The sequence below is a fragment of the Phyllostomus discolor genome, chromosome 5 (genome assembly GCF_004126475.2).
Source record: "Phyllostomus discolor isolate MPI-MPIP mPhyDis1 chromosome 5, mPhyDis1.pri.v3, whole genome shotgun sequence".
In the NCBI taxonomy this organism is placed as follows: Eukaryota; Metazoa; Chordata; class Mammalia; order Chiroptera; family Phyllostomidae; genus Phyllostomus; species Phyllostomus discolor.
Genome location: NC_040907.2, coordinates 128408322 through 128435537, shown reverse-complemented (window position 1 = coordinate 128435537; position 27216 = coordinate 128408322). Strand labels below are relative to the sequence as shown.

The following is a 27216-nucleotide window of genomic DNA, read 5'->3' as shown; positions in this document are numbered from 1 at the left end:
TTGCCCTACATAATCTGAAACCTAGACATCACCAGGAGTTAGTTTGTTTAGAGCACAAGCTCCCCAGCTCCATACTGACCAATTCAATATTAAACTATTTTTAATTTCCATACAGCAAAATTCTCAGTGGCATCAGGGGGAGCTTCAGGAGGCCTCAGGGCTGGAGACAAAGACTAGGGAGAACCCAGCAGAGGCAAAGCATGGCTTCAGAGCATGGACCTGTTTGAAAGCCCAAATGGAGTACCCCTGAGGTCATGGGGACTCCCAGAAATAACTGGTGGCACAGAAGGAAGAGCTCCGGTCTCTTAAATGTACACAGAACCATCAAGATATTAACCATTTCACCTACAACCTCTATTTGTTTACACCACTGTGGTCCTCCGCCCTACAAGCACATTAGAACTACCCTGGCGTTGTCAAATCTCCACACAGAAGGGATATCCAGATGCATTAAATCAGAACCTCTGGGGTGGGACCCAGGCACCAGGGGTTTTGTGTTCCCCAGGTGATTTCCAGGTTGAGAACCAATGTTTTTTTAAATCATAAAATAATGTTTTTCATTTTATTGTTTTAAGAATGTAACAAGGCTATAGATTCCTCAACCAAATGAGGTTAATTGAGAAGTTCAAGTAAGATTTCTGAGAAAATGCTTTGAAATTTCCTCAGAAAACTAAAAATGGAACTGCCTTTTGACCCAGCAGTTCCACTGCTAGGATTATATCCTAAGAGCCCTGAAACACCAATCCAAAAGAACCTATGTATCCCAATGTTCATAGCAGCACAATTTACAATAGCCAAGTGCTGGAAGCAACCTAGATGCCCATCAGTAAATGAATGGATCAAAAAACAGTGGTACATTTACACAATGGAATTCTATGCAGCAGAAAGAAGGAGCTCCTGCCCTTTGTGGCAGCATGGATGGAACTGGAGAGCATTATGCTAAGCGAAATAAGCCAGGCAATGAAAGACACATACCATATGATCTCACCATTAACAAGAACCTAATCAACAAAATGAACAAGCAAGCAAAGTATAGCCAAAGACAGTGAAATTGATAACAGGCTGACAGTGACCAGAGGGCAGAGGGGAGGGGATAATGGGGGAAAAGGCTGAAGGTGTTACAGGAACAATTATAAAGGACCCATGGACAATAACAAGGGGGTGTGGAAACGGGAGGGCTGGGGAGGTTGGGAGAGGTTGGGGGAAGGCAGAAAACTGTACTTAAAGAACAATAAAAAATAAAGATTAAAAAAAGAAAGAAAATGCTTTGAAAACCATTAAAGGTAGGAGATGATGATGATGATGATGATATGATGATGATGATGATATGATGATTAGACCCTTTTTTAGAGCCTCCCCTAATGCCCTAACAAGCTGGAAAGTATTTAACATGGTTTATTTATATTTAATATACTTTACTCTGAAGACAGATCACCATTGTCTTCAGAGGTGGGATACTATGAAGAATGGCATCAGCCCTGACTGGTGAGGCTCAGTGGATTGAGCATTGGCCTGCAAACCAAAGGGCTGCCAGTTCGATTCCCAGTCAGGGCATATACCTGGGTTGCAGGCTAGGTCCCCAGTTGGGGGCATGTGTGAGGCAACCACACATTGATGTTTCTCTCCCTCTCTTTCTTCCTCTTTACCCTCTCTATAAATAAAATCTTTTTTAAAAAAAAAGAATGGCATCAAATTCAGATAAATGTAAAAAGATAATTGAGGTGTTTGAAGCTGATGTACATAAATATACCTACTTAATTATAATCTCTCTCTTTCTATCTTTGCCCCTTTTTTATAAAGAATGGTAAGAAATGAAAACTTATTAGGAAGAGTTGTTAAGAGCACAAGCTCCCCATCCTCTTTCTCTGCTTTCCCTTTCTCACTAATCCTTTACATCTGCTTCTGGACTGCACATTCCTCATCAGTTCCCACACCCATCCTGACTCTTGGTAGGCCCTAAACAGACCAACTCTGGACCTGGTCCTGGGCCAAGAGCCTGTGTTCTGTGAAAGGGGGATTCTTATTTCCAGCCAGAGGCAGAAGAAACTGAGTTTCCCCTAAATCCCAAGTAAGTTAGGATCCAGTTCTCCACAAACCTAACCTAGGTTCCATTATGGAAACATTCACTCTTGGCAGCTAATTAATATAAGAAACCAGCAAAGCAAAAATAAAACAGCCTAGGTGGAAAGAGAAAAGATGAGAACGTACAAACTGATGCAAAATATTCTCCTACAATGAGGGTGAGATGACACAGAAAGTCAAGAAGTAATAATCCTGGAAGACACAGCCACACTGATGCATATCACAAAACCTGAAATTGAAAGGAATTGAAGCCTTTCATTGAGAGACATTTAATCATTTCCTCAGTAATTGCATCAGTTTTATAATTTCTTTCATCACTGACTCCCCAGTAGCCCTGGCATCTCTCCGCTATGATATGGAGATGGCGGGTAATGGTGTTTGCCTCCAGGAAATTAAAGACCCTTTCAATAACTGCATTAGTCATCGACCCTTGCTGCTGTGATTGTTCTTGTAACCACCATCAGATCTGGGCACAGAGAGGATATGAAAATTCATAAGCAGGAAAACAATCTTATCTTCCCCTTACCCAGCTCTCTCTTTGCGAGAAATATCTGCAGTATTTTTTGCATTTCTAATTTGTTCATCAAGGGGCTTTTTTTTTTTTTTTTTGACAGGAGGGGATATATCCACTGGGGACCAGAAGCTATTTGGGATCCTAGGAAATTGTGAATTCTGCCTAGGTTTTCCAGAATGCTCTGTTGAGTTGTCATTTAACTTAAAAGAGCAAAACTATTTCAGAATTGTATTTCTGCACTCCAGGACACCCAGAAGGCAAGAAGCCATAACACTGAAAAAACACCGTTCTCTTCCTGTCTCTATAGAAAGTACCAGAAAAAAAGTGTACTCTGGTTTTATTATTGCTTTATATCTTGGGCACGCCCTGGTATCAGGAGTTATGGGAGGTGCTGGGGAAATTATTCCATAAGCACAATGCCAAACTGAGCCACTCAACAAAGTCTAGTCTAGAGTAGAAAAAAAACCTATAGGCAAGAATCCTGATGAACAAGCACTGTTTTCTGGGTTTTCCAATCCAATGACCCTAAGATCTCTGAAACTTGCTAAGCTGCATCTGTTATTTGTTTAAGAATTTGGTAATCAAATGTTTATACATATGTATAAGTATATATGCATATATTTTTATCTGTTTATCCATTCCAGTACTAGGTATTTATCCTACAGGTATACTTCACATACAAGAAATACTATGTATAAAGCTGTTCACTACAGTGTTACTTATGATTACAGATACAAAAAAAACTGTAAATAACCTCAAAAAGCATCAATAGAGGACAAGTTAAATTATGGTTCATCTACACAATAGAATGCCATGAAGCACATAAAAAGAATAAAGAAGCACTCATACTAAAAATGGAAAAATCTCCAGGACTAACTGAATAAATGGGAAGTGTGTAGTAGTGTAAATAGTATGCTCCCATTTGTATTAAGAAAAGAACAGAAACATATCTATGTGTGTAATATACAGGATAGCTATACAAAGATATGCAAGAAACAGTGCCTCTCAGATGGAAACTTGGGGGGAAGGGATTGAGGAGAGAAGGAGGCCATAATTCTGTCAATTGATTATCACAAGTCTTAACACATAATTATATGTAGTAAGAATAGTAATGAGTACACATAACACTATGTGCCAGGCACGTTCTAAGCACATTACAAACTTACACTAATTCAACATGCTCCTTTTATACAAAATTCAGATACCTGTCTTATTTCACTAAATTATCAACTACTTGAGAACATCAACATGACTTAAGCATTTTTTTTATCCTACACAAACGATAGTACAGTAGTTTTCACATAAGAATGCTGTCAAGAAATATGCACTTCATTTATTCATTCAATATTAAATTTGAGAGAAACTAATTATCTTCAGCATTTAGAGCTAAGAGCTTAATAACCTTTATCTAAAATTATCTTGTTATAATCAGTTCATTCTGTCATGAAGTTGAGGCAAAATCCAAAATTAAATGGCTTTGAAAATGTGCTATTACACATACGTACAACTGTGGTTGCGCTGAATACACTGGGAAATTCAAACAAATTATTGAAGAAAAGTTATCCAGCTCTCCCTTTATTTTTTTATTCAAAGAAAACAACTGTATTATCAAAGCACAGTCCCCTGCCTTTTAAACTTTGAGTTCAGGAGAGCATTTAAGTGTTTAAAAATAAAAGGTCTCCTACTAAGTTATATGGGATCAAGTACATAAAGTGCTTAGCGCAAGCTTGGCCCGTCATAAATCCCCATTCAAGTGGAGCTCTTCCTCATGTCTTATTTGGAGCCCTCAGACCTCATGGGAGACAGAAAAGTAAATGAGAGCTGATGTTCAGCCTTGTCAGCAACTGGGATATCCATCTGTAACAGAAGCAGAGTGGACCATGGGAATGGAAGTGTTTTTCCCATCGGCAAGTCACTAAAAGGCATCAATATTATAAATTAGACAATCTGGGTGGTGTTGGGGGGAGGTATTGGTGTGGAGAAAAAAGAGAAAAAAATAAAACTGCAGTTCTTAGGTTTAAAAATTCACTTATTCAATCCAGTTTTGGGGTTTTTTTGGGGGGGGGGTGTAGGGGTGGGGTGCATACCTGGGCCAGGCAGGCATTATGACAAGCAATTGTAATCCAAAGCCTCATTTTATTAATTTAACATGCTATATTTTGCATTTATTTTCCTTTTTAAGTAAAATTTGCAGATGTAGTAACAATGCCAAATCATATTTTACTGAAGTGGTAAGATACTCATAAATAATTCTCTAAACGCATTTGACAAAACAATACAAATTCAAATAAAATTAAGGGAACCAATATGGGACTGTGTTTGTTTAAAAAAAAGTTTTCAAATGTATTATGAACTTAGCTGTGTTCCCCAAAAATTCATATATTGCAGTCCCCAACTCCCAGTACCTCAGAATGTAATCTAATTTGAAGATAATGTTTTTAAAGTGTTGATTCAGTTAACGGAAGGCTGTTAGGGTAGGGCCCTTATCCAATATAACTGATGTTCTAACAAGAAGTAGAAGCACCATGGATGTACATGCACAGAAAAAGGCCATGTGAGGACACAGGGAGAACGCAGCCATCTACAAACCAGGGGGAGAGGCCTCAGAAGAAACCAAACCTGTAGACACCTTGATCTTGGATTTCTAGCCTTCAAACTGTAAGAAAATAAATTTCTAATCACTTGCTACCTAACAAAAGAAATCTAGTAGCAACATATTTGCTCAAATAATTTTTTAAATTTACAATTATTAAAATTAAAGTAAAATACATGTTCAAAATACCTGTTTCAAAATACAGTTGAATTATACATTTATTATGAACTTTGGGAAAATTATTTATTTCATTCTATGGGGTAAGACAAGTAATTTCACATTTCATTTTAAGTCCAAAGTCAGAAAACATTTCTTGTACATCCAGCACTAATAGAGATCATCATACATCAATTAAATATTTAAATACAGAGATCAATTTTTAATGGATTTCTATAAATAACATGAACAGGAAAACACTCATAATATAATCCACTCTGGATCCAAGAGCCTTAATTTATTCAAATATTAAAAGAAACTTGTCTTTTGAAATTTTCTTCATTTAAAAAACACATTGTGAGAATGGGTTCAAGGATGGAGGAATCAATCAGTACTCGGCAATTCCCAGACATAACATATAAACATGACATTTTAAAGATGTGAACAGAGACTGCATGTAGGCAGCACAGGAAACGGTCTGGCTCGCTCACTCTCTCTCCAACGGAGAAGGGACATTTCATATTTCATAGTTTCTGAATTTCCTCAGGAGTTCTGAAGGAGCACCCCCAGACCAGCGGAAACGAAGGTGCCAATAATTCATATCTGAAAAACCTTTAACGGATAGAAGAAAAGGTTTTTAAATCAGAGGTAAAAACAAAGAGGTCAAGGGGGTAAAACACTTTGCTGATAAGACTTCACTGCAAGAAATAAAATGTAAGGGTAAGTCTTCGGTATGAACCATTAGTATCTTACAGAAACTGATTAACTTAAGCAGACTTCTGAATTCTTATGAACAGGACTTAGTTTATATGGATGAGGGGATCTCACATGCTTAAACTTAATAATAAAAAGATACTTATAGATGCCTCCAGTGGTGGGAATTTTGACAATTCGCCTGCAAAAGAATTGGAAACAGCTTTCAAAAGACTGCCAAAAATAAAAGGTCAATGGTAAAGGATCTCTGGAACTACAAATAATTTATTCCATGATAGTAAGGATTTTTTTTAAAGCCTAAGAAACAACTTTGTTTTAAATTAGATAAAAGGTCAGTTTCCTTCTCTACTAGAGGAAGTATAAATTGGCAAAACTCTTCTGGTAGGCAGCTTGCAATATACCAAACTCATTAAAATGTATAAACTTACACAATAATTCTACTACTAGAAATTTATCTTAAGGGAATAATCATGGATGTGCTCAAGGGTTTTAACTATAGGGTGCTTTATCATAATACCTTTAATAAATGTTTTCAAAAATCAAGACGCATTCTAAGTCTTCGGCAATAGAAATCTGGTTAAAAGGCTTTGATATAGTGACTAACAATTTTTTAGTATTTACAGTCACGGAAAAAGACTCATAACATATTGCTAAATGACAGGTGGTTATAAAATGGTTTACACAGCCTTCGTTGGTGTGGCTCAATGGATTGAGTGCTAGCCTGTGAGCCAAAGGGTCACCGGTTCAAATCCCAGTCAGGGCACATGCCTGGGTTGCAGGCCAGGTCAGTAGGGGGCGTGTGAGAGGCAACCACACATCAATGTTTCTCTCCCTCTCTTTTTCTCTCCCTTCCCCCTCTCTAAAACTAAATAAATAAAATCTTTAAAAAAACAGTTTAGATAGTGTGATCTCATTTTTACATTTCTTATTTACATGAATATTTACGTAAAAAATATTTTTAAAATCTAAAAGGAATTACCACTAAATGTTAACAGTAGTCATCCCTGCATAGTAATAGATGTGTTTTTAGTTTTTATACCATTTTTGTTTATCTGTATTTTCTTATTTTTCTGCAATAAACAAGTATGACTTTTTTCATTTTTTGTTTATAATATTGCTAATGAAAAAGGAGGTTTACAGAATAATAATAAAATATGCTTCTATTGATATTTAAAATATTATCTCAAATATTATCTAAATATCTAGTCAGGAAAAATATACACAGAAACACTTCCAGCAAAGATGAAGGTATAGGTAGATACACTTTGCCTCCTCGCACAACCAAGAGAAGGACAACAACAAATTTAAAAACAAAAAATAACCAGAACTGCCAGAAAGTTGAACTGTATGAAAGTCCAACAACCAAGAACCAGACTGGTCATCCAGACCAGTAGGAAGGGCAGAGATGGGTAGCTGGGGAGGAAAGGACTCACAGCAAGGTGATGGCTGGAGGACCAGGAGAGGCAGTGGCTGGCACACCAGGCAGTCTCACATTTTCGTGTGGATAAACAGGGAGGAACAACTGGGGAGTAAGACAGACTGCACAACTCAGCGTTCCAGCATGGGAAAACAAAGCCTCAAAACCTCTGGCTGTAAAAATCCATGGAGGTTATGGCAGTGGGAGAGACTCCCACCTCATAGGAGAGTTTGTTGCAGAGACCCAGAGGATCCTAGAATGCACACAAACCCACTCACCTGGAAATCAGCCCCAAAGGGGCTGATTTGCTTGTGGGTTGCAAGGGAAGTGACAAATTGAGCCCAGAGCACAGCAAGTGGCATTGTTCCCTCTCGGGCCCCTCTCCCACATACAGTACCACAATGCAGCAAAGTGGGTTGCCCTGCCCTGGCAAATACGTAAAGCTCTGCCCCTTACAAAGTCACAGGTGTGTCAAGGCAAAGAAATCTGGCCCAAATGAAAGAACAGATCAAAACTCCAAAAATAGAACTAAGTGATGAGGCGATAGCCAAGCTCCCAGATGCACAGTTCAAAACACTGGTAATCAAAATGCTCACAAGAAGTGATAGAGTATGGTTGCAAAATTGAGGAAAAAGTGAAGGCTATGCAAAGTAAAATAAAGAAAAACAAAGTAAAACAAAATAAAAAGTGAAGGCTATGCACAGGGAACCAACAGTGAAGGGAAGGAAACCAGGACTCAAATCAACAATTTGGGGCAGAAGGAAGAAATAAACATTCAACCAGAACAGAATGAAGAAACAAGAATTCAAAAAATTGAGGAGAAGCTTAGGAACCTCCAGTATAATTTTAAATGTTTCAACATCCAAATCACAGGGTGCTAGAGGAGAAGAGGAAGAGCAAGATATTGAAAGCTTATTTGAAAAAATAACGAAGAAGAAATTCTTCAACCTGGCAAAGGAAATAGACTTCTAGGATGTCCAAGAAGTTTGAGAGTCCCAAGGAAGCTCACACCAAGGCACATCATAATTACATTACCCAAGATTAAAGATAAGAACAGAATCTCAAAAGCAGCAAGAGAAAAGGAGACAGTTACTTACAAAGGAGTTCCCATAAGACTGTCAGCTGATTTCTCAAAAGAAATCTTGCAGGCAAGAAGGGGCTGGAAAGAAGTATTCCAAGTCATGAAAGGCAAGGACCTACATCCAGGATTGCTCTACCCAGCAAAGCTTTCATTTAGAATGAAAGGGCAGATAAAGTACTTCTCAGATCAGGTCAAGTTAAAGGAGTTCATCATCACCAAGCCCTTATTATATGAAATGTTCAAGGGACTTATCTAAGACAAAGAAGATGGTCAAAAACTATGAACAGTAAAATGACAACAAACTCACAACTGTCAGCAACTGAATCTAAATAAAACAAAAACAAACTAAGCAACTAGAACAGGAACAGAATCACAGAAATGGAGATTACATGGAGGGTTATCAGTGGGGAGGAGGAGAATGGGGGAAAAGGTACAGGGAATAAGAAGTATAAATGGTAGGTACAACATAGACAGGGGGAGGTTAAAAATAGTATAGGAAATGGAGAAGCCAAAGAACTTATATGTATGACCCATGGACATGAACTAAAGAGGTGGGAATGCTGGTGGGAGGGGGGTGCAGGGTAGAGGGGAATAAAGGGGAGAAAAAAATGGGACAACTGTAATAGCATAGTCAGCAAAATATACTTTTAAAAAAAGAAAAATGCCACGCCCTCTTCCAACCATGTTTTTTGACATGGTCTGAACATGGAAAGAGGGCATTCAAGGAATCCATCTTCCTGGAAGAGAGCGTGGCATACAAAGGGGGGTGGTAATATTTCTGGGGATTGCTTTTAATAATTTCCTTGCTAATATTAATCATGGTCTTACTTTGTACCCTGATTCCCATAAGAACAGAACATAAGAAGAAAGAGGCTCGAAAAGAGTCAATGATTGATTTTGAGGGAAATTCTGAAGGGACAACTAGTTCTCCCTAGACTATTGAATCATGCCCAGATTGTTTTAAATACAGTGTTTATAAACCTGAGTAAGAAATTATCCCCTATTGTTCCCATAAAAGAATTCATAAATCAGTTACAATAGGTTGAATTATTGGCGGACATTCCCATGCCTGTTCCTTACCCATAGATACAAAGAGTCTTTCTAGAAAACAAGAAAAAAACTATATAGACCCTTACCCACAGCCCAGGGATACCCCTGGGTAGCATATTAGATTATTGGCAAATTATGGTATCCCCCAAAAGGAACTAATGGTCTCCAGAGGGTTCCAGATCTCCCATTGCCTTATACAGGAGCATATAATGAGGGTGACATTAGAATGGTCAATTAGGATGAAGTTCAAGTGCCTTATAATAGTCTAAATTTCATGGAAAGGCTAGCTCGAAGAAGACCTCCCTGGTGCTTATTAACTAAGAAATAAAAGGAGTTTACTGTAGCTGAATTTCCTGTTTATCGCTCCTTACCTGTTTGTTTTGAAGATTAAAAGGTGGTGGGATTGTTAGATATCTGTATCTCAGGTTTATTGATTTGCATAATTCTAATGAAGTTGTATAAAATAATTTCCTGACCAGAAAATAAAATCCCCTCTAATGAAATAGCCCCTGAATGTCTAAAAGTTGTTGGAGTAACAGCCCCTCCTTTACCTTGAATAGGAATATATATCAAGTAGAATTAGACAGGCAAAGAAATAAGAAAAGCTGGTTAACCATTATAAATTAAGCACGTAGAAACAGTTACCAGGGAGTTAGAGTCCATGGTACATAGAGAAATATTTTAGACAGAAAAGATAAATAGGTAAGTTAGACATCATAAAGGCCTTATAATAAATTTCCTATAACCTCTGTTCAATTTACCGTGTCCTTTTGCCCCATGACAAATTCTGAGAATTTTAATAAACAATAAGACATTCAAACTCTGTACGTACAGCTATTTCTAATTGTCTGATTTATGGCTCTCATGGTTATAATAATCTTTGTTTAATATAACTGAATCTATAGGAATTTTTGTATTTTTCCTGGTTACCTTTGTATTAATTTTTTTCTGCTTTACCTAATCACAAATGTCAATCACTGCTAAAAATGAAAGTATAAAAACCTGCTTGTACTTGCTATAAACAGAACAGAGCATCACTATCCTCTGAGGCGTGTTGTCGTCTGTCTCCCATCGCCGACGCCTTACCCACCATTCAGGAAACCCTGGACCTAGCTGTGGCTGGACCACGGCAGAAAAATATATACAGAATAGTTGGTAATGGTTATCTCAGGAAAACAGGATCTGTTTGCACTTCCTTTAGAATTATCAGAGAAAACAAATCTACAGAATTTCCATTTGGGGAAAAAGCACAAAAGGAGATATATTTCTGACAACCTGTAATTGAAAAACACACACAAAATATGTACTGTATGGTCCTGTATGCAACATATAAAAATAACCTAAAGATCAGTAATCGATATGTTCTCTAGTTGGTAAGATTACCAGTTGCATTTTCTTCCTTTTGCTTGATCACATTCTCTCACACCTCATCTGCTGCCAGCCAGGCCCCCCTGCCAGAGGGAGCCCTGCACTGAAAGCCACAGGGTTGGAAAACTGGGAAGGTAAGATGGATGCCCAGAGGACAAGACTGCACACCAACAGCTTCTGCTACATTTTGTTTGTTTGTTTGTTTGTTTGTTTGTTTTTATTCCAGAATGCTACACAAAACTATTTGACTGTATTTATCAGAAGCCATTTATTCCATAAACAGAAGGAGTAGAGGTGAGATTGTCTCGCACTCCTGTTTTCAGATGCCAGGATCCATATTTTACTGGCTGCAATGAAGTCAGATGATAGGAACTATTTGATGTCTGCTCATCACAGTAGTGGCATTAAAAGGCAAACTCCAAAGTAAATATTAAGCATTGCCTGAGGGTATTAACAAATATGCTGAAAAGTTATGTGAGAAGCCTCTCAGGGTTTGGTTAAGCTGACATGAATAATATCTCTTAAATGCTGATATTACAAAAATTTACACTACACTCAAATGAAATTACAAATAATCATGCAATTGCACTTTGGTATATCAAACTCCAACTATAAGGCACTACTCAGAACAGCCAATAATCTCTTAAACAACATTAAAAAATCACTGGTAAGTGCAGCTTTTGGCAAAACTTCATAATTCTTATTCTTCAACAAACACCTTCTCAGAACACTGCTCCTCCCTCCTCTCAGCCCCTCCACTTCATTCCTCAAACACAGTAAGAGAATACACTACAAGAGGTGAGGGCATCAAACTGACATCACAATTTATCCTGAGTAAACTATGATATATCTGCACTGTGGAATATTTACCAGCTGCTAAAAACAATGAGTTAATTCTAAAAGAAAGGGTCTAAGGAAAAGTCCTATAATAATAAAATCTGACACTTAAAAAAATGATATGCCTGATCTAAATATTTTACATATATTAAGTTATTTACTCCTCAAAAAGTCTGCTTAAGTTAATCAGTTACCGTAAGATGTTAATAATTTACACCAAAGACTTACCCTTATGAAGTGCAACTAGAATTTTAACTATTATATACAGATAAGAAAACTCAGAGAGGTTAATTCTTGTCAACATAAGCACATCCAAATGTGTAGACAATTTTTATAAAAATTTATTATTTGAGTTAAACAGAGGACATGCCCAGAAGCAAGATCTCAACAGACAGAAAAATGATTCCCAGAATAACAGTTTGTAGTTTCTTTTATGCATTTGAGGTTAAGGAGGGAATGTAAGAAAAACTGCATGCAGCTGAGGACTGGATTACAGGTTAAGAATATGTACTCTCTTGAGGGGGGTCACGGTTTAAAGGGGTCTGAAAAGAGGCATTTCAGAGGTCTGTTAACCTAGAGGCACAGAAGCAATGGACAGGGCTTGATTAAAGTAGAGATGAACCTTTTACTAAAGAAGTTATGGGCCTGGGATGTGACTACCCACCGTGACTTGTCTGGTTAGGAATTTATGATCAGATCACCCTGTGAGGTTACTTTCCATAAAACCCCTTTTCTTCATTGGCACTTGGGGTTAGAGAGGGACAGATCTGAACAAGGCAGATTCCAAGGCTGAATGGACAAATATTTGCATGTTTGCCTGTGTGTGTGTGAGTGGGTGTTTTCATGTGTATGTTTGCTTACAACTGTTTTTCTGACATTCCCTCTTCTGCTTTGATCAGTTATAAGGCTGATGCAGTCAACATACAGACTACAAAACGATTTTGGGGGTAACCAGCAGAGACACCTGAGTCAAACTCTAAGAATTCTTATTCCCAGCAAGTAGTGAGTATTAAAAAGTTCTCCACAAAGAGAGATTTGAAGTGACTATTTCAAGAAAGACTATAATTCACTACAATCTAATTATCTTCTTTTATTGAATATGTGTTCAAGAATGTTCAGGACTCTTCTGTTTAGAGGCTAAAATTTATTGGGGTGTTGTATCACAACACTGAAAGTCAAAGAAGATTTTGAAGGACAGTCACAGTGTGTGTACATAACCCACCTACCCGTATAGGACACACAGTGGATGGCTAGAAATGTAGTTCACATTTACCCAGGGCCCTCCTACTATGGGCAAATCAGTGTGCTAAGCATTTTGCATGGATCTCATTGAATCCTCATGATAAATCTATAAGAAGTTACCATTATGATGTCTAGTTTTTAGATGAGGAAACTGAGGCCTAGAGAAATAAGTTTTACCAAGTAATGCAGATAATAAGTAGTAGAGTCAGGATGTGTAGTTTGGGAGCCAGAAGTTCAACCTCATTAACACCCTGCTTCAGTGGGTCTATAAAGGATTCAGAGTGTCTACAGAGCTACTTACAGTTAAGGTATCTTCTCAAAGATAGGACAGTGCCTTAGAAACAGACCAAAGCCAAACCGCCTTAGTTCAGACCCCTGCCCTGCCACATAAAAACTGTTTAGCCTTGAGAAAACCATTCAGTCTCCCCAGGCTTTAGTCTTCTCATCTATCAAAAGAGAATAATGTTGACACCAACCTCACAAACTTGTAGTGAGGATTAAATAAAGTAATATATGCAAAATTAATATTAAATGAGATAACAGATGTAAAATAATTTCTGTAAAACATCCCTGCACATAGTAAACACCCCCCAATAAATGTGAGCTAGCATTATTGCAGTGGAGAGGAAGACAACTCCCACAAATATCTCAATTTCCTTTGCCAGGAATATATTGAAGGCTGTGCCTTCTAGTTTTTGTGTCAATGCTAAGTAAGTATCTTTTAAGGTGCCAAACCAATCCTTAAGTTTGGCAAGACTCAGACCTTCTCTGTCTGCAAAGCAATATGACATGACTTACTTGAAGAATTTGGATTCTGTGGGGAGAATGTGTTCTCCAAGGATTCAGATTCTTTTTGCTCCGTTTTCTCTGTGGTTGAACCCAGCTCCTTCTTTACTCCTCTTTGCTCATTCTGTTCCTCATTTTCAGCCTTGTTGGCATGAGTCTGGTCAGTTTCTTCCAGCATTAGATCTTTTTTACCTCTGACAGCCCAGTGCATTGACTATATTAAGAGCAGATGTATAAAGTCAATATTATACAGTTTTCTATATTTAAAGTTTAACATGTTATAATGCTAGTGATCAGAATGTTAAGCTTGACTATTAACCGGATTTTAATCAATTAACCCAGATATTAATTAATCTTCCCTGATTTGGAAGACTAATGATAGAAGGAAAAATCCATATTATGGTACAGAGCAAAAGGGCCAGCATCAGAGAGATTCAGAGAATTAAATGTTTCCTCAAAAAGTGAAACCCAGGCCTGGCTGGTGTAATTCAGTGAATTGAGCACAGGCTGTGAACCAAAGTGTCGCAGGTTCGATTCCCAGTCTGGCCACATACCTAGGTTGCAGGCCACAGCCCCCAGCAACCGCACATTGATGTCTCTCTCCGTCTCTCTCTCTCTCTCTCTCTCTCTCTCTCTCTCTCTTTCTCCCTCCCTTCCCTCTCTAAAAATAAATTTAAAAAATTTTTTAAAAAGTGAAACCCAGAATTACCACATGGACTGCAATCCCATTCCTAAGTATATACCCAAAAGAACTGAAAACATATGTTCAAAGAAAAACTTATACATGGATGCTCATTCACAAAAGCCAAAAAGTAGAAACATCCCTAATGTCCACCAGCTAATGAGTAAATAAAATGTGGTATTTCCATACAATGGAATATTATTTGACCATAAAAAGGAACAAAGTGCTACAAAGTGGATAAACCCTGAAAACATTGCTAAATAAAAGAAGCCAGACACAAAAGGCCACATAGGTATGATTCCACTTATAAGAAATATCCAGAATAGACAAATCCATGTAGACAGAAAGCAGAGTAGTGGTTACCAGGAGCTGGGGGAGAGGGTGATGAAAAAGTTCTGCAACTAGATACTGATGATGGGTGAACAGCATTGCAAATGTACTTAATAGTACTGAATTTTACACTTTTAATGGTTAAAATAGTAAGTTTTATGTTATGTGTATTTTAATACCAAAAAACAATGAAATTATGTGTCTTGAGTAAGGCTAGAGATTAAATCTACTACTATTGTAACTATTGTAACTACTACTGTGACCTTCCATTCAGCCATAAGCAATGCAAAGTTAGCATTAGAATTCTGGCAATAAAAATATTAGAATTCTGGATTATACATCTTTTCTTTAAGAAAACATATGAGTGGGGATGGCTGGGGTTGAGGGGGCAGTGGTAGGGGGAATATGGAGACAACTGTACTTGAACAACAATTTTAAAAAAGTTAAAAAAAAATAAAAAGAAAAGAAAACACATGGGCCCTGGCTGGTGTGCCTCAGTTGCTTGGAACATCATCCCATAAGCCAAAAGGTCATGGGTTCGATTCCTGATCAGGTTCGGTCCCCAGTCAAGGCATACTAGAGGCAACTAATGAATATTTCTCTCTTAATCCATGTTTCTCTCTGACATCAAGGTTTCTCTCCCTCCCTTCTCCCCCCTCTAAAATCAATAAGCATGTCCTCAGGTGAGGATACAAAAAAAAGGAAAGAAAGAAAACACATGGCACAAAGCAGATCAATATTTACTATGAACTATTTGTTCTAACTTTAGGTGAATTCACTTTATTTTTTTTAAAGAGGCAGTAATATTTCTTTTTCTTTCTTTCTTTTAAGATTTTATTTATTTATTTTTTAGAGAGGGAAGGGAGAGAGAAAGAGAGAGAGGAACATCAATGTGCAGTTGCTGGGGGTCATGGCCTACAACCCAGGCATGTACCCTGACTGGGAATCGAACCTGCAACACTTTGGTTCGCAGCCCGTGCTCAATCCACTGAGCTACGCCAGCCAGGGTGGTGAATTCACTTTATGAAAACTTTTCCAAGTCCAGTTATTCTCAATAAGAATTTTCTAAATATCTTCCCATTTACTTTCATAAGGATGCTGTGAATGTGGGCATGTACACTGTGTGGAAGGTCTCTGGAAGGAAACACAGGAAGCTCAATGGGGGCTTCCTAGGGGAGAAGAGCAGAACTGGGGTCTGGGATCAGGATGAACTCACTTTTCATTACACATCTTATTGTACTATGTTCATTTTTTAAACGAAGGTGTTTTAGTTATATTTTTAATTTACAAATTTAAAAAATCAGTGGTCATAAATCAATAGTTGGGTATTACCCATTGATTTCTGGTATAACTTTTATATTTTTAGACATACACAAGATCCAAGACCCCTGAAAAATCTCCCCAGAAACCTGGTATCACAGAATTATGTTGAATATGCTGGGAGAGGTCTTTTGCCCAATGACTGAACTGTGTGACTTTGCCAGAGTCACTCTAGCTATGTATGAATGGTGAGATCTAGATAAGGGGAAAATCAAAATGCGTTTTCAAAATAGAAGGATTTGTTAGGTCAGAAAACTGAGGAACAAAGGTCAAAGACAGAGTTACTTTTCCCCATAGGCCCTTTTGTAGCTTTTCCATTTTGTGTCCTGTATATGTTTTTCCCATAAAAATGTTTAAAATTGGATACATGGGTGGAAGAAGGGAGGAAGACTAAATGAATACAGAGTGAGGAAGAGCAATTAAGAGTTTGGTGTGTCAAGAATATTTCAATTAGAATAATTAGCCCTGCTGTCAATCAAAATACTAAATATAATGGTTTATTTTCTTGATATCCAGAATACTGCTTTCCTGAGCTACAAAAGCAGGGGCAGGGGGAAAACGAAGCAAAGAAATCAAAACAAAACATTGATTTCCTGAAGTCCAAGGCTTACTGAACTAGCTCAGAAGTTGTGACATTTTAAAACTGTGTCAGAACCACAAAAGCGGCCACCTCAGCTACGCATATTCCCCATGACGCAAGGGGCATCTCGCTTTTCACCTACAGCACACTTCAACTGCTCTTAAAATGTTGGGGTTACCAACTTTTGCCTGAGAAGACCCCAGTTTTGTTTAAACAAAACTGTTTAAACAAAACAACGTAGGGAGGCAGTAGCGGAATATTACATCCGTGGCCAACTTGTCTCACCAACTTTTTTTTCTTCCAGAATCTAAACCCTGCTTTATAAGGCTGAGGGGCCATCACTGGTTTCCCTGCAAAGATATGAGGTATGGGGGTGGGGTGGGGGTGGGGGAGTTCATCAGCACAGCAGCATCTTAAAGAGTTTAGAGACACCACAAATTCTTACCAGCGCTAATACTGGCCTCTCAAAAGGAGCCAGGAGAAGCATCTCTCCAAGAAGAAAGGAGAAATGCAATGGAGTAAAATGCTTTCTTGGAATCTTTTAAATAAATCTTTTCATCACAATTTTTAAAGAAAATTAGGAAGTGGTAATGACAGGATGTTAATGAATAATAGCCAAAATGATCATAAAAATAACATGATCTCAATTATGCTAAAAGATATATTCAAATGGAAATATGTGAATATATTTGTAGATACATATAGATAAAATATAGACAGACTGAAGGGTAATGTGGTCTTGTGCACACCCTAAAATCATAAATATATTGAAGCCTTCTGCCCTAATCCAACCGGTGTAATTGCTTCTTCCTATAACAGGGGTCTGGCTAGATCACTGGGGGCAGAAAGAGGCCCCGAGGCAGCAAGAAAGGCTGCGCTGCCCCAAGTGGGGAAGGGAACCCGGAGGTGACAGGAAAGAGCCTGCCTCCCCGCGGAGGAGAAGGGAGGGGCCGCAGGAGGACGCTGCGGCAGGCAACTGTAAACAAGCTGGCGCCAGCATGCGTTGCCCAAGCAACAGAGCACCGCAGTGTGATACCGCAGAAGGAAGTTTGCAGAGTCTGTGCCAGGCTAGTGAAATGTTTGAACAGGAGAAAAGACCCTCCTACCCGCTTCCAGATTATGGCGGCAGGAGTAGGGGCAGAGACACTGTACCACCCTAAATCGGCTGGGAATTTGGACACTTCCACTTGGCATGGGATTTGGGGGTCGGAGATTTAAACAGAGGGTGTGTAAAAACTTGTCACTTTTTTCCTTCCCCTCACTCGCCTCGTGGGGGGCCAGCGACCCAAGTGTTCCCAGGCCAGTAGGCCCTGGAGACCTCCCGGTCTGATAGCATGCCCGCACCCATTCCAACACTAGAAGTGGTGGCAGTGCTGGCGACTGGCACTGCGCGGCCCTGCTTGGCCAGACACATGGACACACCAGCGAGCCAGAGGGACGGGGTGCAGGTGCTGAGCCGGTGGGCAGCGGTTGGAAGAAAGGGCAAGTCCTATGCCGCAGCGCGTAAACTCCAGCAAGAAGTCGAAGCATGACCAGGAACGAGCTAAGCCGCATATCCAAAAGTGCAGTATTTTTAAATAGAAGGAAGTCCAGGCGCAGCCTTAAACTGATCTGGCAAAGGCTGGAGGAGTTATTTGTCTTCGGGTATTTTAAAGGAAATGGGCTTTGAGGCAGAAGCACATTATTCTTCCAATATTGTATAGCCTTTGAATAAAAGATTCCTTTCCTTTTTCACCAAACCTTGCCTCTGGAATTTATGGGCAGTGGGCAGCAGAATCCCACATGACTGTGCAGTAACATTCCTGTCTTCAACCTCTCTTCTCAACTGCAAGGGAGCATTATTCTCTAAAAATAATCAATCCACGCACCCCAAGATCCAAGAATTACCCCATAATGCAATTTCTGCCACCACTCAATGTAATTGGCACTCACATTAACGAATGAAGGGGAGAGAGCAGTGGAAGGAAATGCATGTTAATATGACTACGTTTGGATGGCAGGGTTATAAAGTTATTTTTCTTTTATTTATTTCTATATTTTTTGGTGTTTTCCAAATTTTCTATGACATGATTATATGTGTGTGTGTTAAGCACAATGGTTTATAACACTTGACTGACCTATCATCTTAAGAAGCAGTTGCTCTCAGTGACCTCCGGTTCACCCCAGGAGGGGTGGGCCCAGAATCACCTGAAGGAATATTTTTGCATAGGTAAGTAGTCCATTAAGTTGCTTGCTACCTTGGAGCACACAGCTGTTACCAAGCAGGTGACACTTGGCTCTGTTCCTAAAAGCTATACATAAATCAAGCCCCCTTTTGGGTATGGACATCCAAACTCTTGATGCTGCCCAAGACTTTGCTTCTGTCCGTAAGTTCCCCTAGTAAACTGTTCAATTCTGAAGCTGTCAGCCTCTTTATTGGGTCTCTCAGCCCCACCCTCCTTAGGAGGTTGGTTTCAGGCCACCTCAGAAAATTTTCCCAACAATATGTACAATTAGAAAAAATTAGATTTTAAAAGTTAAATGCACTTATGATTGCCAGAATATAGAGGGTTGGGCAAAAGCTGGTTCACAGTTGTGCGTACACAAACTACAGTTTATTCTTGTATTTTATTTATTAATTGTTGTATATTTTCCATCTGACCAGCTGTAAATCTACTTTCCTTCCTCCTCCCCATACAAGTGGGGAGCTTCTGGGTACTAGTAATGGGTATGTTGTGAGGGACAACACAAACTATATACTTCACAACCATTTACTAAATTGTAAATGTAGGTGTTATGCATTTTTCTGTAAGTTTTATTTCAAAATAAAAATGTTAATTGTAAATAGAGTCAATGGCCTCAGTGGGTGTAACATATAACCTGCTTTTGGTTTGGTTCTGTTGGTGTGTTTGTTTGGCTTCTTGAGTTTTTTGCACATACACAGAATAGAAGAGGCTGGCCAGTGGCCTCCTCTGTGGAGGGGAAAGAGTATTGGGAAGGTTAGTGAAAAACGGAGTAAGAAAATCAAGACTTCAGGGTCCAGAGAGCTGAAAATATGAGCTGTAAGTGGCACAGATGGCCTGTCCATGACGTATTGACTCTGTGCCTCAGCACCTCTCTCTTGAATGAGAGTGCCTATAGCGTGCTGTAGATGGGCGGTGAGGACTAATGACTCACTTATAGTAAATGCTTTCAAAGCCCTTGGTGAAAAGATATTTTGAGATAGTAGTCTTACTCATCCATTCCCTTTATACATTTTGTTATCAGTCCCCATCTCTGCTGATCCCAATTAATGAAATGCCCGAGGGAAAAATCCAAACTATATCAAACTCATACAGGCACTTCTCCTGATTTGTAGTTCAATCAAAGGTCTAACGTAAGAGCAATGCTAAACAGCCTGGTTTGCTGGGGCACAATTAGGTCACTCATTTCCGTGTTCACAGAAATTATTTCTCAGCTCCACTAAGGTATTAGCTGGGCACAGTATTTAACATCAAGCAAACTATTGTAGAGTGACTCAGTTCAACAGAATGGCCATCAATAAACATATCAGATTATAGCAGTTGATAGAGACAAAGAGGAATACTAGGCTGGGGAGAATCTGGAGAGAAAAATAATGAACTGCACCAGACAGAAAATCACTGTGTGCCTGGAGCGAACTAACACTAAACAGACACCAAGCCTGGGTGCACAAGTCACTGCCCTATGTTGTTGTTCTGCCTTCTCAATTAACTTGTTTACCAGCTTTCCTCAATGGATTGTTTGTTTCTTTTTTTTTTTTTCTAGGAAGCCATTTTCTTAAATCCTGTACCTTGCTCAACATTGGAGTTTAAAAATATGTTGTCTATGTGCCAGGAAATATTGAGACAAATAGGAAAACAAATCCATGGACTCGGATGAGCCATGGATCAGCTAAACAATGTTCAAAACTGATGGGTTATTTTTATCCTGGATCTCCATGAGTACTTTTTTTTTTTAACTTGCCTGGGTGATTTCTGACCTGCTTTTGGATAACATCCAATTAGGACAAACTGCCTCTGAATAAGCGCAGATGGTGTTGAACTGCATCCCATCTGGCCAGGGAAAGTGTGGCTCCACAGTAACAATAGGAAGCTTCCCTGGCAGTCTGCAGCCAGCTGGACTCGCCCCAAGGACACCTTGTCCAGACAGAAACAGCAGGCAAACAGGTACGTGTGAGGGTGATGGGTAGCCCCAGCAAGCCCTCCCAGAAACAATCAATTTGTCAAACAATCAATTCGTCAAAACTGTGTTTCTGTTTAACTCTTTATAAAATGCAGAGCAATTCATGTGACATTGGGGCAGTCTTAACAGCTTAGGAGAATTTTTCTCAGAGCTTTATTTGGACTGTAGCTTTGCTGCTACCACTTTCCCACAGCCATCCCAAAGGCATTCTTCCTTATATTTTGGAGCTAGAGGGACAGCCATTCATACCCTGAATCCCTTGGGGTAAAGCCATTCAGCATGTAATGATGAATTTCCCTAAGATTCTTTGAGCTAGGAAGGCATCTATTTTCCAGTTATCCCAAGATCCCAAAAGCCCTGGTTACAGAAACCCTTACCCCATTATCCTTTTTTTTAACCAATATCACTATCTAAATTTAAATTTCAACACATTCATTGACTTCAATGAATTCTTAAAATATTTGTACGAATTACACTATTAAGAGAAACTTCTAAAAAGAAGAAGAAATAACTAGTGAAGTGACAGTTGCTTGGCATGAGAAAAAAATATCAGTTAGTTTCATCATTCTTAGATGGTAGAACTGTGCCATTTGAGGAATTCTGCCAAAGGGAATTCCTGCAATAATGAATCCATGTGTGATGCTGCAAAAAACACAGTGTGATTTGTCCTGCCTTGAAGGTACTGGAACTAATGTTGCTCCCTGCCAATGCTTTTTCTTCAAGAGGAATTATAATGCTTAAATAAAAAACAGAAACACAGGGTTGATGATGTGAAAGGTAGAGACTTTATGAGATTTAACACTCTATAAATGTGTAGGGCAAGCAAACATGCTTGTATCTTTTAGATAAATGTTACCTATCCTATGTTATAACCATTTTCTTGCCAGAATGGCATGTGTAATATATATATATAATTGTATATAATATTATATATTATTATTACTAATATTTTATTATATTAATATTATATATTATGATATAATATATTATACAATAGTATAATAATATATATAAATTATTTACATATCTCCCAAACACCCTAGTGGTGATGTTTAACTACAAAAGGATAAACTACAACCTATTAGGTGATAAACAATAGTAGGTAGACAATTACTAATTTTTATGGAGTGGTGAATGTGAAAGGATGAATGAATGAAATGAACAAATACAGAGCAACAATTAAAAAGCTACAGAGAGAGGTGAGGTTTTCACATGCAGATGTCACTGTGTGGATGAGAACAGAAAAGAATGAAAAGAAATTTACAGAACATCTAACAAAAAAGGTAGAAAATGCATGAAACTTGGCATATGGGATTCAAAGTCCACTGAGGAAGAAAAACAAAAGCAAGTCGAAAACAAAAATGTTTGGCCTAAACAAAGAACACAGTTCAAAAAAAATATCTCTACTGATTTAAAGTAGAAAGATATGCATCTCATCATTTTTGTACCATAATAAGAATAAATCCAAAACCAGATGCTAGCCCTGGATACTATTTCAATTTTGCCAACAAGACAAATGATGCAGTCAGTAAGATCTAAAATGTAATCATTGTAAGACCTCAAACATTTCATAGTTAAGCTAAATTCAAAGCAAAAATTATGTTTGGAGAAAAGAAATTAGCATTTAATGGAAAGACAACAGTTATATAAAGTACAGCAGGAATTCGGAGGGTTTTTCTTTTTTTTTTTTAATTGTTGTTCAAGCACAGTTGTCTCCGTTTTCCCACCACCTTTTCTCCCGCCTCACCCATCCCCACCTCGAACTCTCAATCCCACCCCCTTTTGGCTTTGTCCGTGGGTCCTTTATACATATTCCTTGACTTGACCCTTCCCCTTCTTTCCCCCATTTTTGCCCCCCTTCGCCCCTCTGGTTACTGTCAGTTTGTTCTTTATTTCCATGTCTCTGGTTCTATTTTGCTTCCTTGTTTGTTTTGTTGATTAGGTTCCACTTACAGGTGAGATCATATGGTATTTGTCTCTCACCCCCTGTCTTATTTCACTTAGCATAATACACTCTAGTTCCACCCATGCTGTCACAAAGGGTAGGGGCTCCTTCTTTCTTTCTGTTATGTAGTGTCCCATTGTGTAAATGTACCACTGTTTTTTGATCCATTCATGTACTGATGGGCACTTAAGTTGCTTCCAGCACTTGGCTATTGTAAATTGTGCTGCTATGAACATTGGGGTGCACAGGCTCTTTTGGATTGGTGTTTTGGGATTCTTAAGGTATAATCCCAGCAGTGGAACTGCTGGGTCAGAATGCAGTTCCATTTTCAGTTTTCTGAGGAAATTCCATACTATTTTCCACAGTGGCTGTACCAGTCTGCATTCCCACCAACAGTGTACTAGGGGTCCCTTTACTCCACAACCTCACCAGCACTTACTGTTTGCTAATTTTTTTATGATGGACATACTGACTGGTGTGAAGTGGTATCTCATTGTGGTTTTAATTTGCATCTCTCTGATGGCTAGTGGTGCTGAGCATCCTTTCATATGTCTCTGGGCCTTCTGTGTATCCTCCTTGGAGAAGTGTCTGTTAAGGTTCATTGCCCATTTTTTTAATGGGATTGTTTGTCTTCCTGGAGTGGAGTCATGTGAATTTTTTATATATTTTGGAGATCAAACCCTTGTCTGAGATATCATTTACAAATATATTTTCCCATACAGTTGGTTCACTTTCATTTTACTGATGTTTTGCTTCTTTAGCCAAGCAGAAGCTTTTTATTTTGATGAAGTCCCATTTGTTTCTTCTTCTCTTTATGTCCCTTGCTCTAGAGGACATATCAGTGATATGTCCTCTAGGACAGATTTTCATACCTATGTTCTCCTCTAGGACTTCTATGGTGTCACATCTTATATTTAAGTCTTTTATCCATCTTGAGTTTATTTTTCTGTATGGTGTAAGTTGGTGGTTGAGTTTCATTTTTTTGCATGTAGCTGTCCAAATCTCCCAAAACCATTTGTTGAAGAGGTGATTTTTATTCCATTTTATGCTTCTGCCCCCTTTGTCAAATATTAATTAACCACAGAGACATGGGTTTATTTCTGGGCTCTCTGTTCTGTTCCATTGATCTATGTGTCTGTTCTTATGCCAGTACCAGAATGTTTTGATTACAATGGCCTTATAATATAGTTTGATGTCAGGTATTGTGATCTCTCCTACTTTGTTCTTCTTTCTCAAGATTGCTGCAGCTATTTGGGGTCATTTATGGTCCTATATAAATTTTTAAAATGTTTGTTCTATATCTGTGGAATATGTCATTAGTACTTTAATAGCAATTGCATTGAATCTATAAATTGCTTTGGGTAGTATGGACATTCTGATGATATTGATTCTTCCAATCCATGAACACAGTATATGCTACCATTTGTTTGTATCTTCCTTAATTTCTTTCTTCAGTGTTGTGTAGTTTTCTGAGTACAGGTCTTTTACCCCTTGGTTAGGTTTACTCCTAGGGACTTTATTTTTCTTGTTGCCATATCAAATGGGATTTTTTCCTGATTTCTGTTTCTGATATTTCATTGTCAATGTACAAAAATGCCTTTCATTTCAGAATATTGACTTTGCATCCTGTTGTTTTGCCAAATTTACTTACTAGGTTGAGTAGTTTTTTGGTGGAGTCTATAGAATTTTCTATATACACTACCATGTCATCTGCAAACAATAACAGTTTTACTTCCTCCTTTCCAATTTGGATGCCTTTTATTTTTTTTCTTGTTTGATCACTGTGCCTAGTACTTCCAATGCTATATTGAACACAAGTGGTAAAAGGAGACATCCTTGTCTTTTTACTGATCTTAGTGGGAAAGCTTTTAGTTTTTGCCCATTGAGTATGATGTTGGCTGTAGGTTTTTCATATATATCCTTGTTATGTTGAGGTATGCACCCTCTACTCCCACTTTGCTGAATGTTTTTATCATAAGTGGATGTTGTACCTTATAAAAAGCTTTTTCTGCATCTATTGATATGATCATGTGGTTTTTGTCTTTCCTTTTGTTTATGTGATGTATTACAATTATTGATTTGTGAATACTGTACCATCCTTGTATCCCTGGGATAAATCCCACTTGATCATGGTATATGATCTTTTTGATGTGTTGCTGGATGTGGTTTGCCAATATTTTGTTGAGGATTTTAGTATGTATGTTCATCAGCAATTTGCTTTCTCATCAGACTGTTCATCAGACAGTAGTTTTCTGTCTTTGTTGTGTCTGTTTCTCATTTTGGGATTAGTATGATGCTGATCTCATAAAGACTTTGGATGTCTTTCCTCTTCTTGGATTTTTTGGAATAGTCTGTGAAGGATGGGGGTTAGCTCTTCTTTAAATGTTTTGTAAAATTCTCCTGTGCAACTGTCTGGTCCAAAACTCCTTGCTTTTGTGTGCAAGGAGTTTTTTGATTACTGCTTCAATTTCACCAGCTGCTATTGGTGTGTTCAGGCTTTATGCTTCTTTTTGACTCAGTTTGGGAATATTATATTTTTCTAGAAATCTTTCCATTTCACCCAGGTTTTCAAATTTCTTGGCATATAGTTGTTGATAGTGATTTCTTACAATCTTTGTATTTCTGTGGTATCATTTGTAATCGTTCCTCTTTCATTTCTGATTGTTTATTTGGGTCCTCTCTCTTTTTTTCTGGATGAGTCTTCTTAAAGGCTTATTGATATTGTTTATCTTTTCAAAGAACCAGCTCCTAGATTTATTTATCCTTTGAATTGTTCTTTTAGTCTCTATGTCATTTAACTCTGCTCTGATCTTGATTATTTCCTTCCTTCTACTTGCTCTGGACTTTATTTGTTGTTGTTCCTCCAGTTCTTGTAGATGTAGGGTTAGGTTGTTTACTTTAAATCTTTCTATCTTTTTTAGGTAGGCCTGTATTGCTATGAACTTCCCTCTCAGGACTGCTTTTGCTGTGTCCCATAGGTCCTGGGCTGTTGTGTGTTCATTTTCCTTTATTTCCAGAAACTTTTTTATTTCTTCCTTGATCTCATTATTAATCCATTCATTGTTTAATAGCATACTATTCAATCTCCATGAATCTGAATGTTTTTGAGTTTTTTCCTTGAGGTTGGTTTCTAGCTTCAAGGAGGGTTTTTTTTTTTTAATCCACAGCTAAATCCTTATTAGTGATTAAAATTAAGTAAAAGAGTTCAGTGGATCATCAAGAAAAATGAACTAATAAGTCAAAAGGCATTAAACCCAAAATGGTGTAGCTCAGTTGATTGGACATCGTCCCACAAAGTAAAAGGTTGCTGGTTCTATTCCCAGTCAGAGCACATGCCTGGGTTGACAGTGGGTCGGCTGGCAGGGTATGTACAAGAGGCAACAGATTACGCTACCAATCAGGCAAACAATCAATGTTTTCCTCACACATCAATGTTTCTCTCCTCTTTCTCCCTCCCATCCCCCTCCATAAGAATAAATAAATAAAATCCTTTGTAAAAAGCATTAGAATAGCAAGGGTCACTAATTCAATTGTAGTTATACTGTGTCACACACAGAAAAATGGAAATATGGCTATGCAGAGGTAGGAAAACAATATTTATTTAGTCAGTGCCAACAAGGAATTATGGGAATACACAATGTGAAAGGAAAAAATCTTACTTTTGGGTATGTGAAGTTACTATTTTAAAAATGTTCACTCTAGTTATTTGGGGCATGCAAGATAGGAGAAAAGTAAGTTTACAATTGTGTACACAAAACACACAATTTATTCTTGTGTTATGATGTATTATTATATTATTTTCCATATGCACAACTGCAAGCCTACTTTTACCCCACCCTATATATTTAATAATAATATGGTTGGTTCTTCGTAAATAATTAACCCACTTGAATGGTAATGAAAAAATACAATAAAATAAATAACCCACTTAAAGAAATCATATGAATATACACTTACTCCAAAATGAGATGAAGAAAACAGGTTACATTTTATGTAGAGTGGCTTTAACTACATACTTTGAGAGTTTTGCATTGTTCTTCCCCATTACTTCAAAGACCTTCCCTTACTATTACAGATATTTTATCAATGGAAAAACAATTTGTTCAAGTCTTCTTAAAACAAAACTATTAAGAATGAAATTTAAATGTAATCCTGGTAGGTTGTGATTCAAAAGATGTGAATTATTTTGTAGCCTAATTCTAATAAGTACCCCTGAAGACTTGCCTATAACATAACTTCTGTATCCTAAGTCTCATGTCATAGAAAAGTATTTCTGTAGAAAAAAAACTAGATAATGTTACGCTTAGGATGTAGAAACCTTTAAAATTACATTTTCT

At 38.0% G+C, this 27216-nt stretch overlaps 1 protein-coding gene across 3 annotated transcripts in view; it reads right to left on the bottom strand.

Annotated features, from left to right (window-relative positions):
• Positions 1-4715: 4715 nt before the first annotated feature.
• DNAJC12 (DnaJ heat shock protein family (Hsp40) member C12) overlaps positions 4716-27216 on the bottom strand; it is a 52469-nt gene continuing 29968 nt past the window's right edge. For all 3 annotated transcript variants that reach the window (XM_036026896.1, XM_028512830.2, XM_036026897.1), the window contains 2 exons: positions 13853-14054; positions 4716-5957 (listed from right to left, as the gene is read on the bottom strand). In XM_036026896.1, the coding sequence (XP_035882789.1) occupies positions 5863-5957; positions 13853-14054 (297 nt within the window). In that variant the 3' untranslated portion in view covers positions 4716-5862. The remainder of the gene's footprint in view (positions 5958-13852; positions 14055-27216) is intronic.